Source organism: Crinia signifera, chromosome 3 (genome assembly GCF_055691185.1).
Source record: "Crinia signifera chromosome 3, ASM5569118v1, whole genome shotgun sequence".
Classification (NCBI taxonomy): Eukaryota; Metazoa; Chordata; class Amphibia; order Anura; family Myobatrachidae; genus Crinia; species Crinia signifera.
In genome coordinates, this window is record NC_139219.1 from 34,377,991 (window position 1) to 34,395,771 (window position 17,781).

The 17,781-nt window shown below is 45.1% G+C and overlaps 1 protein-coding gene across 1 annotated transcript in view; it reads left to right on the top strand.

Annotated features, from left to right (window-relative positions):
• The window catches only part of MCM8 (minichromosome maintenance 8 homologous recombination repair factor), a 66,235-nt gene that overhangs the window by 16,960 nt on the left and 31,494 nt on the right, over positions 1–17,781 (top strand). Inside the window, exons 4-6 of the mRNA XM_083175621.1 lie at positions 1,735–1,817; positions 4,116–4,262; positions 9,686–9,789. Coding sequence (XP_083031747.1) covers positions 1,735–1,817; positions 4,116–4,262; positions 9,686–9,789 — 334 coding nt within the window. The remainder of the gene's footprint in view (positions 1–1,734; positions 1,818–4,115; positions 4,263–9,685; positions 9,790–17,781) is intronic.

Genomic DNA, 17,781 nt, shown 5'->3' on the forward strand with positions numbered 1-17,781 from the left:
CTTATTTATTTCGCACCTTGTACAAGATCATAGATAGTATCTGGTTGGTTGCCCATAGCAACATCCTATCTGAAATATAACTTCCATCTTAGTAAATTTCCCCCAGAGTGTATGAGGGCACATCGGTATCATTTTCATTGATTGTTTCTTTTTTTCGTTATTCTTTATTTTATTTATGTTATTTAAACCTAGGATTGCCCCATGTGTATTCAGATTATCTACCTGCACTTTTGTAGTTGTGTTTGCGTTGTAGTGTTTTAAACAGCACATATGAATACTGTAAAAAGTGTAGATTTATAGAACTTTTATTTATCACCCAAATTAACCATACAAATAGCTTCCAGTTATTAACAGATTTACAAAATCCCCAAATACATTTTTTTAATCCTTTAAAAGTTAACGGTCATTGGGGGACGCTGAGTTATCTGTAGGCACTGGTACAATGAGGAGTAAATTTAATAGCCTGCGAGATGTAGTCGAATTAACCAATAGAATTAAAGCCACAGTTTTGTAAAAGGCAAAATCCACCTGGGTGACACTTTAAAATCTGTTGGAAAGAAATTAGAAATTTGCTGGCTGCCTGCAATGCCCAGGTTTTTATATACTAGTAAGCCTGCTCAAAGCAAATGCTTCGAAAGCTAGTCTGCTACCTTGTGATTGCCTCTGTGTGTGTGCATGTGTGAGACAGAGAAAGAGATGTAGTTTCACTCGCTGCCAACAGATGGCAGTGGTTGGGAGACACACAGACAATAGACCAGTGATGGCTAATCTTGACACTCCAGCTGCTGTTGAACTACACATCTAAGCATGCCCTGCATCAGTTTTACTATTTGGCCATGCTAATACTGATACAGGGCATGCTGGGATGTGTAGTTTGACAACAGCTGGAGTGTCAAGGTTAGCCATCACTGCACTAGACCTATAGATAGATAGATAGATAGATAGATAGATAGATAGATAGAGGTGATACCCCTGACTACAGCAACTTAGGAGCATGTGGAATTTCCAGAGTATTTTATGTGCACTAATAATACTGTGATAACACAAGTGTTCATTCTAGCACCCGCTATCTTTGAAAACCCCATGCAGTTCCTCTTCCCTGCCTGGGGGTGTCGCTGTCTGCTGTAGTGCTTCTAGCACAGTGTGGTCTGTATGTCAGCACTGATATGCAAACCATTCAGTTATTTTTACATGAATTATTGGATTTAACTTCAAACTGTCACAGATTTAGGACTAAACTGTAAGCAGAGCTCTGTAGTTATTTAACTGCCCAAATGTGCAAAGTAACATCATGATGTCATACGTATGACATCACAAAAAACTCACTTCCTGCATCCTTGTTCTTGTGCCCCTTTATAGTATAGCAATAACTAGGATACCATGTTGTAAGATGTGTAACATTAGCACTTTCTTATTTGTACAGTGCTGACTCTTGGGGGAAATTTACTAAGACGGGAGTTTGATTTCAGATGGGATGATGCTATGCGCAACCAATCAGATGCTAGTTATTATCTAAATGAATAAGAAGTAGATTCTGATTGGTTGCCCATAGCAACATCCCATAGATATTCCATCTTAGTAAATTCCCACTTGCTATCACCAAATGTGCTCACTGCAGCGAATGTTTTTTTGTTGGAAGGATAGAAAATAGACTGACCGTGCTAGATATATGGTAGATGTGGTAAGATTAGGCAATGTGTGGTGCACTTTCTTACCCCGTGCCTTGTGTGTCAGCTTACAGCGACAGCTCCCCATTCGTGCTGAAAGTTCAGGCCTTTGAGAGCTTCTTTACAAAGCACATAGAACTGTATGACAAGGTAAGTAAACCTGTTTTTTTAAAACACTGTTCACATCTAATATTGGGCCTAATTCAAAATCACTTTGAACAAGGCGAATTCGGCTCTGCTACAATTTTTTTGGGGTGAGAGCATGCTCAAGCACGTATTTGCGCATGTGCAGACCCTGACCACGAATTTCTGCGGCCGGGGGCTGGGTGTACCTTCCCATAGGTACGCGGGCGGGCCGATGCCTGCTCCCTCTTTGTCCTAGAGATCGTAAATAAAATCATTCGATGTTTGCAGCCAACCTGAATTAGGGCCATTGTGTACAGTATTATACAGCGATATTCAATGACTGCTGCTCTTATATAAACATGATCACAAAACCCCAAAAAACTGTTTGTTAGGGCTGAAAAATATATCTCAACACACACACACACACACACATTTGGTGGACTCGCAAGGCTGTGAACCAACCAGAATAACCCCCTTAGTTTCTTCCAGTTGTGCTTGGTGGAGCACAGCAATTTTTGGAGAAATTTGACAGAAAAAAAAAGGCAATTTGAATGAAACAAAGGCCTGTTGTCACATCACTCGTTATAAAACTCCCTCTGTCCCATTGTTCTGATTCATTTAAACCGACTAAATAATGTAAGATGTTGAATTACTTAAAGGGTGTTTTGATGTGCGCACTTGTGGTTTTTGTAGGTATCTTCTGAGTTGCACAAACTAAGCATACCAGCTGGGTGTGATACCATTGTGGCACGTACTGTAAACTTCTGCATCTCTTATATTTTTCGCCAGATCTGTCAATCACCTGTGTGTATAATGCTGGGCGGAGTTACACGGGTGATTGACAGGCCCCCCAGCCAGCGGTATACACACAGGGTGATTCACAGACCCCCCCCCCCCGCCCAGCGTTATACACACGACCCCCCCCAGCGTTCTACACATATACACCCCGACCATCATTATAACACCCCAAGTTACGCCCCCCCCACACACACACAGCATTATACACAGAGGTCTGCCCACCCCCCCTCCCTTATGCACACTGCCACTCCCCCTGTCCAGTGCCCCTGTTGCCCAACACCCCCCTCACAGTACTACACCCCTGTGGTTCCCACACTGCTAGCCGCACCCTGGTGACAGTGGTGCCACGCCCAGTGTTGCTTGAGAGCAAGCACGGTCATTGCAGTCCGTGGCGGCCCAGGAGGGGGCTTACAGTGTACTGTATATATGCCCTGTGTGTACCGCACAATGGCCATGATTACGCTGCTGACATTGTCAGGGAGCAGTGAGGAGCCGGTGCTCCTGCCCTGCCATTGGCCGACTTGACCATGGAAGGGGCGGCTGTAAGGCTGTGATTGGCGGCCGTAGCCGCCAATCCCAAGAGTGGAGCCATTTGCCCAGATCACCTGCCAAGTGAGGACGCAAGCTGCCCGGAGTGACAGGAGCATCCCCCGCCATGTGAGCTGCTATCTCCCCCCTCGCTATCTACCCCCTAACATACACACCCCGGCATCACACACACGCACCCCGCCATCACACACATACTGTATCCCGGCGCCATCACATCTGCACACATGCGCACCCTCCCCCCCACCATCGCTATCCGTGGCCATGCACCTAACCAAACCACAACACCCATACGGACCAACCCAGACCCTGCAACTACACATCCCCACCCACACCACCACAAAGCTCCTACCCCCACCCATAGAACCCTTGCACCCCACCCTCACCCCCACAATAAATGCCTTCACCGGTTAAGGGGGCGCAGCCCTTTACGACGGTGTGAAGAGCTCCCGTAGGGCGCAATGAATCACCTAGTATCATTATGTTTTTATTATAAAGCAGTGGTTCCCAAACTTTTTTGAATCACGGCGCCCTAGAGCATCAAAACATTTTCAAGGCACCCCTAGGCCAAATGCTTTTTATCGATAAATTCAGAAAAAAATATTAAATTAAGTGCATTGTGTTTATATGTCACAGTTATCTGGTGAGGGACAGGATTTGCTTCTATTTGTCCACATATGTTATGATTGGCAGCCACAAGCACTGGTTTTGCCTGTTACATTGACCATTCATAATATAAATATTGATCCTGGTCTACCAACCCAAGGCACCCTGCAAGTGTCCTGAGGCACCCCAGGGTGCCTAGGCACACAGTTTGGGAACCACTGTTATAAAGTGTATGTACATAAAACTGCCTGTGGTTGATCCAGGAAGGGCTCGGCCTCTCTCACTGCACTGTGCTTTATAGTTGCATTGGACAGAACGCAGATACATATTACAAGCAGGCATGATACTGTGGTGATTTGATCTTGCCTACAGGATGAAATTGAAAGAAAAGGCAGCATCCTTGTGGACTTTAAGGAGCTCCTGCAGGACAGTGATCTTATGGCATGCGTCCCCCTGTCTACTGAGCTCAAAGAGATGCCAGAGAAGATATTGGATTGTATGGGGCTGGCAATACACCAGGTGAGAGTAATATCAACCCTCTGATAAGCAGAGGTTAGCTCTTATTTTGTACTGTACAGGTTGAATATCCCTTACTCGAAATGCTCGGCATGATCATTTTGGATATGGGATTTTTTTCCAAACTTACCTGGTCCCCTGGTGGTGCCCCGATGGTCCCCTTCAGGATCCTCTTCAGCGGCATCTCCGGTCCCAGGGGTGCATTTCACGACTGGGAATGCTGCTGAAGAGGATCCTGTAGGCCGCCGTGGACATTGCGGGACGAGGTAAATATGAAAAAAGGGGCGGGGGGAGCCCCGACCTGTATCACATTGTCTTGTTATTTTTATTGTTCATGTACACAGACTATGCATCCTACATGTCAGTACCGGCCTCTATGGAGCTTATAGTCTAAAATACACACAGTACTTTAACCGTATCCAATGGATGAAACTAGAGCACCAGGAGGTAACCCATGTTTGGGGAGCATATAAACTCATCACAAGCGCATGTAATCCTGTACCAGGCCTGTATATACAGCCTGGTGGTCTAGGTGGCACATGTCCCTGAAGGTGGTGTAAGGTGGGCAATTTGAACATAATCGTTAACCGAGTTACAAAGGTGCTGGTGATCTCTTCCTTTCCTGGTGGGGAGCACCTACTCTGCACTGTGACCATGCAGGATGGATTCTAGCATTCTGATGACGCTCGTCTTGTTATTTATTTATGTAACGCCGGCATATGCTGTTCTGTTTTAACGTTGGGAACATAGTAGCAATACACTGGGCAATACTAGGTAAGAGCAGGCAGCTATAGGGCCTGCTTGCAAGCTTACATTCTGTATCAGTAGTTTGTCAGTGAAGCATAAACGTGGCCAGACATTGTGCCGCCTGTTACGTTTCTCTTGATCCCCAAATGACATGGGGCCAGATTCTCTAATACCCCTTTTACACCGCCGAAAAATCCGGGTCAGCGGCGGGTCAGACCCGGATCTATGGCGGTGTAAATCCCTAACGCCGTGTCCCTTTACACGGGACTTCTACCCAGGTCCTGACCTGGGTAGAACACGGCTAGGACCCGGGTAGAGGGCGGTGTAAATGGGAACACCGGGTCGGATGACCCGGCTCTCATTTACATGAATGGGCAACGTCCAACCTGCGGTGATTGGCGCTTGGAGATGACATCATCCTGTCATCTCCAAGCACTGGGAGGGGAGGGGGGGAGGGTGCGGGCCGGGCTGTCCGTCCGGTGTAAATTGCACTAAACGCCGGGTCGCACCCGGCTTGAACCTGGGTCTAAAAAAGCCGGGTGCGACCCAGCGTTTTGGTGTAAAAGGGGTATGAGCTTCAAAAGTGATAAACTGGAGAGTGATCAACAGCCAGCCAATCAGCTCCTATCTGACATTTTTTAAACACAGTCCGTGACATGGCAGGTAGGAGCTGATTGGCTGGCTGTTGATCACTCTACATTTTATCACTTTTGAAGCTTAGAGAATCTAGCCCTAGATCTGTGTCCAACAGCATTACGTATATGGAGAGGCAGATTGTCCAGCTGGGCTCATTATACTGCAAAGGGATACGGTCATTAGGTCGACACCACTAGGTCGACATGCAGATAGGTTGACATGACTTTAGGTTGACATGCAGTAAGGTCGACAAGACGTTAGGTCGACAGGGTCATTAGGTCAACATGAGTTAGGTCGACAGGGTCATTAGGTCAACATAAGTTAGGTCGACAGGGTCATTAGGTCGTTTCTTTGACTGTTTTTCTTGAGCCGACAGGCGGTATTTCATGCCCTACCATCCACTAGGAGATAAGGGTAAAAAAAAAAAAAAGTCGACCCTTATTCACTGTCAACCTTACCCCGTCGACCTTATGACCCTGTCGACCTAGACTCATGTTGACCTAGACATATGTCAACCTAAATGCATGTCGACCTAATGGTGTCAGTGTTCGCGAAAACCACCCAAAAAAGTGGGTCCCGGGGACCCTTCACTTCTAAAAATTGGGGTCCTACCGGACCTTTTCTGGGTCCCAACGGAATAAAGCCTCCTCTCCCCTTCTCCCCAGCATGGCTCATGTGGGACGGGGGGAAGTATCAATTGGCACACTCGCATAAAGATACATATATACTGGAAACAATATAAACATGAAAACAGGGACACTGCGCGCCGCAGGCGCGCGCTAAAATTTTAGGGCATGTTTTTGGGGGGGAAGTGGTGTGGTCACATAGTAGTACACATTACAGCACATACAGTAATGCCCAGTACACATTACAGCACACACCGTAATGCCCAGTACACATTACAGCACACACCGTAATGCCCAGTACACATTACAGCACACACCGTAATGCCCAGTACACGTTACAGCACACACCGTAATGCCCAGTACACGTTACAGCACACACCGTAATGCCCAGTACACATTACAGCACACACCGTAATGCCCAGTACACATTATAGCACACACCGTTATGCCCAGTACACATTATAGCACACACCGTAATGCCCAGTACACATTACAGCACACACCGTAATGCCCAGTACACGTTACAGCACACACCGTAATGCCCAGTACACGTTACAGCACACACCGTAATGCCCAGTACACATTACAGCACACACCGTAATGCCCAGTACACATTATAGCACACACCGTTATGCCCAGTACACATTATAGCACACACCGCTATGCTCAGTACACATTATAGCACACACCGCAATGCCCAGTACACATTATAGCACACACCGTTATGCCCAGTACACATTATAGCACACACCGTTATGCCCAGTACACATTATAGCACACACCGTTATGCCCAGTACACATTACAGCCCACACCGTTATGCCCAGTACACATTATAGCACACACCGTTATGCCCAGTACACATTACAGCCCACACCGTTATGCCCAGTAAACATTACAGCCCACACCGTTATGCCCAGTACACATTATAGCACACACCGTTATGCCCAGTACACATTACAGCCCACACCGTTATGCCCAGTACACATTACAGCCCACACCGTTATGCCCAGTACACATTATAGCACACACCGTTATGCCCAGTACACATTACAGCCCACACCGTTATGCCCAGTAAACATTACAGCACACACCGTTATGCCCAGTACACATTATAGCAAACACTGTTATGCCCAGTACACATTATAGCAAACACTGTTATGCCCAGTACACATTATAGCAAACACTGTTATGCCCAGTACACATTATAGCAAACACTGTTATGCCCAGTACACATTATAGCAAACACCGTTATGCCCAGTACACATTATAGCACACACCGTTATGCCCAGTACACATTATTGCACACACCGTTATGCCCAGTACGCATTAAAGTACACACGTAATGCCCAGTACACATTATAGTACAGTGATTTTTATTTACAGTATTTATTATAGCAAAATAAGTGCTGCTTACCTACATGCTTGTTGCTAGGCGTTTTATGCTCCTTGCAGGGGTTATATGCTGGGGGGGGGGGGGCATTTTATGCTGGTTGCCACAGGGGAGGGGGCATTTTATGCTGGTTGCCCCATGAGGTGGGGAGGCATTTTAGGTTCGTTGCCACAGTGGAGGGGGGGCATTTTTTGCTTGTTGCCACGGGGAGGGGGGGGGGGGGGGTGTCGTTTCCCAAAGGCTGGAAAACATGTCGACATGCTGCTCAGCAGAGTAGGTGAGCGGGCTATCAGCGCGGCGGGGGACTGGATGTGGCTGGAATAGCTGACACCCTGCTCTGAGTTGCTTTAGCCACATCCAGTCCCCCACCACCCTGACAGCCTGCTCATCTACTCTGCTGAGAGCGGCTGTTACATCTGCATCCCATCCTGTCCCCCCCTCTCAGCAGTGGAATGAACTTACATGGCGGGAGGGGGACGCACAGTGACTCGGTAACCCAGGGCTTGACAAATCTTTCTAAAATCTAGGAGCCAGGACAAAAGTTTAGGAGCCAAAGTAAATTTGTCTCCCCCCACTGCAGACCTGCTCACAGATTCCACATCCAGTCCATGCCTACACACCTGTGCCCCCAGGTTAATTAACCAGCCCTGGACCTGGATCCCATCGTATTATACAAGGGGAGGGGGAACACTTGTATAATCCACCACTGTCTGTGCGCCTCCTGCAGCTGTCCTTTTTAATTGTATGTATATGTGACTTGAGAGCTTTAAATGAGGGAGCGGGCAGCGCTGGTTAGTGAGGGCGGAGGGGGAGAAGGGGAGTCTGGCAGCGCTGGCGCTAGTTAGTGAAGTAGGAGCGGGAGAGGGCAGCGCTGACGCTGCTCAGGCAGGAGGGGGAGAAGGGGAGTCGGGCAGCACTGGTGCTGGTTAGTGAGGACAGGGGGTAGAGGGCAGCGCTGCCGCTGCTCAGGCAGGAGGGGGAGAAGGGGAGTCGGGCAGCACTGGTGCTGGTTAGTGAGGACAGGGGGTAGAGGGCAGCGCTGCCGCTGCTCAGGCAGGAGGGGGAGAAGGGGAGTCGGGCAGCACTGGTGCTGGTTAGTGAGGACAGGGGGTAGAGGGCAGCGCTGCCGCTGCTCAGGCAGGAGGGGGAGAAGGGGGGTCGGGCAGCACTGGTGCTGGTTAGTGAGGACAGGGGGTAGAGGGCAGCGCTGCCGCTGCTCAGGCAGGAGGGGGAGAAGGGGGGTCGGGCAGCACTGGTGCTGGTTAGTGAGGACAGAGGGGTAGAGGGCAGCGCTGCCGCTGCTCAGGCAGGAGGGGGAGAAGGGGGGTCGGGCAGCACTGGTGCTGGTTAGTGAGGACAGAGGGGTAGAGGGCAGCGCTGCCGCTGCTCAGGCAGGAGGGGGAGAAGGGGGGTCGGGCAGCACTGGTGCTGCTTAGTGAGGACAGAGGGGTAGAGGGCAGCGCTGCCGCTGCTCAGGCAGGAGGGGGAGAAGGGGGGTCGGGCAGCGCTGGCTAGTGATGACGGAGGGGGAGAAGGGGAGCCCGGCAGTGCTGGCGCTGGTTAGTGAAGACGGAGAGGGCAGCGCTGCTGCTGCTGCTCAGGCAGGAAGGGGAGAAGGGGAGTCCGGCAGGGCTGGTGCTGGTTAGTGACGACCAGATTCTGCTTCCTCCCGCACTGCAAAAAAAATCTGATTGGGTCCCCGCGGCCGCTGCTGTGATTGGCTCACGGCGGCGGCTCACAGGTTTAGTACAGCGCGTCCTCGGGGACCCCTTTAGTTTTAAAATCTGAGTCCCCGGGGACCTTTTTTGGGTAAAATACGCGATATAGCGCGTTTTTGCGAACCCTGGGTGTCGACCTAATGACTGTCTAACAACTTGCTGGTGACCGACTGATCCACACCCACTGCAAATACTGCTTTCTAGTGGGTAACCAGTGGCACGTCCGTTGGCTGAGTTTCCAGTAAGCCCCAGTGATATTCATCAGTTACAGGTGTCTACAAGTAATTCTTTCTCTATTATGTGTCCAGGTGTTAACCAAGGACCTCGAGAGACATGCGGTGGAGTTACAACAGGAGGAAGGTCTTCCATTAGAAGAGGCCCCCATTGTCAATGTGCCCTACATACATGCTAGGTACTTATTATGGGTTGTCAGTGTGCCCTACATACATGCTAGGTACTTATTATGGGTTGTCAGTGTGCACTACATACATGCTAGGTACTTATTATGGGTTGTCAGTGTGCACTACATACATGCTAGGTACTTATTATGGGTTGTCAATGTGCCCTACATACATGCTAGGTACTTATTATGGGTTGTCAGTGTGCCCTACATACATGCTAGGTACTTATTAAGGGTTGTCAGTGTGCCCTACATACATGCTAGGTACTTATTATGGGTTGTCAGTGTGCCCTACATACATGCTAGGTACTTATTAAGGGTTGTCAGTGTGCCCTACATACATGCTAGGTACTTATTATGGGTTGGCAGTGTGCACTACATACATGCTAGGTACTTATTATGGGTTGTCAGTGTGCACTACATACATGCCAGGTACTTATTATGGGTTATCAGTGTGCACTACATACATGCCAGGTACTTATTATGGGTTGTCAGTGTGCACTACATACATGCCAGGTACTTATTATGGGCTATCAGTGTGCACTACATACATGCTAGGTACTTATTATGGGTTGTCAGTGTGCACTACATACATGCTAGGTACTTATTATGGGTTGTCAATGTGCACTACATACATGCTAGGTACTTATTATGGGTTGTCAGTGTGCACTACATACATGCTAGGTACTTATTATGGGTTGTCAGTGTGCACTACATACATGCTAGGTACTTATTAAGGGTTGTCAATGTGCACTACATACATGCTAGGTACTTATTATGGGTTATCAGTGTGCACTACATACATGCTAGGTACTTATTATGGGTTGTCAGTGTGCCCTACATACATGCTATGTACTTATTATGGGTTGTCAGTGTGCCCTACATACATGCTAGGTACTTATTATGGGTTGTCAGTGTGCCCTACATACATGCTAGGTACTTATTATGGGTTGTCGGTGTGCACTACATACATGCTAGGTACTTATTAAGGGTTGTCAGTGTGCCCTACATACATGCTAGGTACTTATTATGGGTTGTCAGTGTGCCCTACATACATGCTAGGTACTTATTAAGGGTTGTCAGTGTGCCCTACATACATGCTAGGTACTTATTATGGGTTGGCAGTGTGCACTACATACATGCTAGGTACTTATTATGGGTTGTCAGTGTGCACTACATACATGCCAGGTACTTATTATGGGTTATCAGTGTGCACTACATACATGCCAGGTACTTATTATGGGTTGTCAGTGTGCACTACATACATGCCAGGTACTTATTATGGGCTATCAGTGTGCACTACATACATGCTAGGTACTTATTATGGGTTGTCAGTGTGCACTACATACATGCTAGGTACTTATTATGGGTTGTCAATGTGCACTACATACATGCTAGGTACTTATTATGGGTTGTCAGTGTGCACTACATACATGCTAGGTACTTATTATGGGTTGTCAGTGTGCACTACATACATGCTAGGTACTTATTATGGGTGTCGGTGTGCACTACATACATGCCATGTACTTATTATGGGTTATCAGTGTGCACTACATACATGCTAGGTACTTATTATGGGTTGTCAGTGTGTACTTATTATGGGTTGTCAGTGTGCACTACATACATGCTAGGTACTTATTATGGGTTGTCAGTGTGCACTACATACATGCTAGGTACTTATTATGGGTTGTCGGTGTGCACTACATACATGCTAGGTACTTATTAAGGGTTGTCAGTGTGCCCTACATACATGCTAGGTACTTATTATGGGTTGTCAGTGTGCCCTACATACATGCTAGGTACTTATTAAGGGTTGTCAGTGTGCCCTACATACATGCTAGGTACTTATTATGGGTTGGCAGTGTGCACTACATACATGCTAGGTACTTATTATGGGTTGTCAGTGTGCACTACATACATGCCAGGTACTTATTATGGGTTATCAGTGTGCACTACATACATGCCAGGTACTTATTATGGGTTGTCAGTGTGCACTACATACATGCCAGGTACTTATTATGGGCTATCAGTGTGCACTACATACATGCTAGGTACTTATTATGGGTTGTCAGTGTGCACTACATACATGCTAGGTACTTATTATGGGTTGTCAATGTGCACTACATACATGCTAGGTACTTATTATGGGTTGTCAGTGTGCACTACATACATGCTAGGTACTTATTATGGGTTGTCAGTGTGCACTACATACATGCTAGGTACTTATTATGGGTTGTCGGTGTGCACTACATACATGCCATGTACTTATTATGGGTTATCAGTGTGCACTACATACATGCTAGGTACTTATTATGGGTTGTCAGTGTGCCCTACATACATGCTATGTACTTATTATGGGTTGTCAGTGTGCCCTACATACATGCTAGGTACTTATTATGGGTTGTCAGTGTGCACTACATACATGCTAGGTACTTATTATGGGTTGTCGGTGTGCACTACATACATGCTAGGTACTTATTATGGGTTGTCAGTGTGCCCTACATACATGCTATGTACTTATTATGGGTTGTCAGTGTGCACTACATACATGCTAGGTACTTATTATGGGTTGTCAATGTGCACTACATACATGCTAGGTACTTATTATAAGGGTTGTCAGTGTGCCCTACATACCTGCTAGGTACTTATTATGGGTTGTTAGTGTGCACTACATACATGCTAGGTACTTATTATGGGTTGTCAGTGTGCACTACATACATGCTAGGTACTTATTATGGGTTGTCAATGTGCACTACATACATGCTAGGTACTTATTATGGGTTGTCAGTGTGCCCTACATACATGCTAGGTACTTATTAAGGGTTGTCAGTGTGCCCTACATACATGCTAGGTACTTATTATGGGTTGTCAGTGTGCACTACATACATGCTAGGTACTTATTATGGGTTGTCAGTGTGCACTACATACATGCCAGGTACTTATTATGGGTTATCAGTGTGCCATACATACATGCTAGGTACTTATTATGGGTTGTCAGTGTGCACTACATACATGCTAGGTACTTATTATGGGTTGTTAGTGTGCACTACATACATGCTAGGTACTTATTATGGGTTATCAGTGTGCACTACATACATGCTAGGTACTTATTATGGGTTGTCGGTGTGCACTACATACATGCTAGGTACTTATTATGGGTTGTCGGTGTGCACTACATACATGCTAGGTACTTATTATGGGTTGTCAGTGTGCCCTACATACCTGCTAGGTACTTATTATGGGTTGTTAGTGTGCACTACATACATGCTAGATACTTATTATGGGTTGTCAGTGTGCCCTACATACATGCCATGTACTTATTATGGGTTATCAGTGTGCACTACATACATGCTAGGTACTTATTATGGGTTGTCAGTGTTCACTACATACATGCTAGGTACTTATTATGGGTTGTCAGTGTGCACTACATACATGCTAGGTACTTATTATGGGTTGTCAGTGTGCCCTACATACATGCTAGGTACTTATTAAGGGTTGTCAGTGTGCCCTACATACATGCTAGGTACTTATTATGGGTTGTCAGTGTGCACTACATACATGCTAGGTACTTATTATGGGTTGTCAGTGTGCACTACATACATGCCAGGTACTTATTATGGGTTATCAGTGTGCCATACATACATGCTAGGTACGTATTATGGGTTGTCAGTGTGCACTACATACATGCTAGGTACTTATTATGGGTTGTCAATGTGCACTACATACATGCTAGGTACTTATTATGGGTAGTCGGTGTGCCCTACATACCTGCTAGGTACTTATTATGGGTTGTTAGTGTGCACTACATACATGCTAGATACTTATTATGGGTTGTCAGTGTGCCCTACATACATGCCATGTACTTATTATGGGTTATCAGTGTGCACTACATACATGCTAGGTACTTATTATGGGTTGTCAGTGTGCCCTACATACATGCTAGGTACTTATTATGGGTTGTCAATGTGCACTACATACATGCTAGGTACCTATTATGGGTTGTCAGTGTGCCCTACATACATGCCAGGTACTTATTATGGGTTGTCAGTGTGCACTACATACATGCTAGGTACTTATTATGGGTTGTCAGTGTGCACTACATACATGCTAGGTACTTATTATGGGTTGTCAGTGTGCCATACATACATGCTAGGTACTTATTATGGGTTGTCAGTGTGCCATACATACATGCTAGGTACTTATGGGTTGTCAGTGTGCACTACATACATGCTAGGTACTTATTATAAGGGTTGTCAGTGTGCCCTACATACCTGCTAGGTACTTATTATGGGTTGTCAATGTGCCCTACATACATGCCATGTACTTATTATGGGTTGTCAGTGTGCACTACATACATGCTAGGTACTTATTATGGGTTGTCAGTGTGCCCTACATACATGCCATGTACTTATTATGGGTTGTCAGTGTGCACTACATACATGCTAGGTACTTATTATGGGTTGTCAATGTGCACTACATACATGCTAGGTACTTATGATAAGGGTTGTCAGTGTGCCCTACATACCTGCTAGGTACTTATTATGGGTTGTTAGTGTGCACTACATACATGCTAGGTACTTATTATGGGTTGTCAGTGTGCACTACATACATGCTAGGTACTTATTATGGGTTGTCAATGTGCACTACATACATGCTAGGTACTTATTATGGGTTGTCAGTGTGCACTACATACATGCTAGGTACTTATTATGGGTTGTCAGTGTGCCCTACATACCTGCTAGGTACTTATTATGGGTTGTTAGTGTGCACTACATACATGCTAGATATTTATTATGGGTTGTCAGTGTGCCCTACATACATGCCATGTACTTATTATGGGTTATCAGTGTGCACTACATACATGCCAGGTACTTATTATGGGTTGTCAGTGTGCCCTACATACATGCTAGGTACTTATTAAGGGTTGTCAATGTGCACTACATACATGCTAGGTACTTATTATGGGTTGTCAGTGTGCCCTACATACATGCCAGGTACTTATTATGGGTTGTCAGTGTGCACTACATACATGCTAGGTACTTATTATGGGTTGTCAGTGTGCACTACATACATGCTAGGTACTTATTATGGGTTGTCAGTGTGCCATACATACATGCTAGGTACTTATTATGGGTTGTCAGTGTGCACTACATACATGCTAGGTTCTTATTATGGGTTGTCAGTGTGCACTACATACATGCTAGGTACTTCTTATGGGTTGTCAGTGTGCCCTACATTCCTGCTAGGTACTTATTATGGGTTGTTAGTGTGCACTACATACATGCTAGGTACTTATTATGGGTTGTCAGTGTGCACTACATACCTGCTAGGTACTTATTATGGGTTGTCAGTGTGCCCTACATACATGCCATGTACTTATTATGGGTTGTCAGTGTGCACTACATACATGCCAGGTACTTATTATGGGTTGTCAATGTGCACTACATACATGCCAGGTACTTATTATGGGTTGTCAATGTGCACTACATACATGCCAGGTACTTATTATGGGTTGTCAGTGTGCCCTACATACATGCCAGGTACTTATTATGGGTTGTCAGTGTGCACTACATACATGCTAGGTACTTATTATGGGTTGTCAGTGTGCACTACATACATGCTATGTACTTATTATGGGTTATCAGTGTGCTCTACATACATGCTAGGTACTTATTATGGGTTATCAGTGTGCACTACATACATGCTAGGTACTTATTATGGGTTGTCAGTATGCACTACATACATGCTAGGTACTTATTATGGGTTGTCAGTGTGCACTACATATATGCTAGGTACTTATTATGGGTTGTCATTGTGCACTACATACATGCTAGGTACTTATTATGGGTTGTCAGAGTGTACTTATTATGGGTTATCAGTGTGCACTACATACATGCTAGGTACTTATTATGGGTTATCAGTGTGCACTACATGCATGCTAGGTACTTATTATGGGTTGTCAGTGTGCACTACATACATGCTAGGTACTTATTATGGGTTGTCAGTGTGCACTACATATATGCTAGGTACTTATTATGGGTTGTCATTGTGCACTACATACATGCTAGGTACTTATTATGGGTTGTCAGTGTGTACTTATTATGGGTTGTCAGTGTGCACTACATACATGCTAGGTACTTATTATGGGTTGTCAGTGTGCACTACATACATGCTAGGTACTTATTATGGGTTGTCCGTGTGTACTACATACATGCTAGGTACTTATTATGGGTTGTCAGTGTGCACTACATACATGCTAGGTACTTATTATGGGTTGTCAGTGTGTACTACATACATGCTAGGTACTTATTATGGGTTGTCAGTGTGCACTACATACATGCTAGGTACTTATTATGGGTTGTCAGTGTGCCCTACATACATGCTAGGTACTTATTATGGGTTGTCAATGTGCCATACATACATGCGAGGTACTTATTATGGGTTGTCAATGTGCCATGCATTACAAAATCTCTAGAATTTGCGCTAAATGTAAAGGTTGCTAATAACACCTGGCTCCGTACTAGAGGGACCTCCACAATCAAAATATCCACACAATAGGGTTATACAGCGCCCATAAATGTATATGTGGTAATTCCCGTCTTTCCCTTTCCTATATACACATAATCAATAGAAACTTTTTATACATAAAACATTTATTAAATACAAATATATATATATATATATAGAGAGCGAGAGATGCGGAGGAATGTACGTGTACGTATGTACGTCTCTGAGTGCCGCCTCACCGTCTCCCCATATATATATATATATATATATATATATATATATATATATATATATATATATATATATATATATATATATATATATATATATATATATAGCTTATGGATCACAACGATACTTGTTGTGATCCATAATATAAAGAAAAATCACTTCTGCTACAAGATTTTTTCTCAAGGAAACTTGTTTTATTATATATTTGTATTTTAATAAATGTTTTATGTATAAAAAGTTTCGGTACTTGTGTACTAGCACGGCGCCTACGATATTAGGTCGCACGACATATAATCGATTTTAAATTGTATAAGCCCCCTATATGATGTTTAATTGTACCCCGCACGGCACCCCCACTATCAACGCCAACCCGAAGCGTGGCGAGCGCCGGTGGTACGCGTCCTACGACCTTTTCATACCCCCACTATCCACGTCGGCGTGGAGTTGATTTTATATAGTGTGGCGAGCCACCGAGCCCGAAGCGTGGCGAGCGGACGCGTATTACTTTACATGTATTCCGTGTCCCCTCGCGGGGCTCGCTGCGCTCGCCACACTTCGGGCTATATAAAATCAATTCCACGCCGACGTGGATAGTGGGGGTATGAAAAGGTCGTATGATGCATACCGCTGCGCTCGCCACGCTTCGGGTTGGCGTTGATAGTGGGGGTGCCGTTGGGGGTGCTTTTAACATAGTAAGCACCCAAGACATTTAACCCCTTCCTGACACAGCATGTTTTTGCCTTCCTGACAGAGCCCTTTTTTTCAAATCTGACATGTATCACTTAAGTGGGGATAACTTTTTTTTGCTTTTACTTATCCCAGTGATTTTGAGATTGTTTTTTCGTGACACATTGTACTTCAAGTTAGTGGTAAATTTTCGTCGATACAGTCTGTGTTTTTTTGTGAAAAATACCAAAATGTCGGAAAAAAATGGAAAATTTAGCAATTTGCAAAATGTTAAATTTTCTGCTTGTGAGACAAATAATCATACCACTCAAAATAGTTAATAACTAACATAGACCATATGTCTACTTTATGTTTCCATCATTATTTCAACTTCCTTTTAATTTTTTTGGACACTAGGAGGCTTACAATATGAATAGCAAATTCTCAAATTTTCAAGAAAATTTCAAACACTGATTTTTTTTAGGGACCAGTTCAGTTCTGATGTGACTTTGAGGGACTTGTATGTGAGACACCCCCATAAATGATGCCATTTCAAAAACTGCACCCCTCACAGTATTCAAAACAGCATTTTGGAAGTTT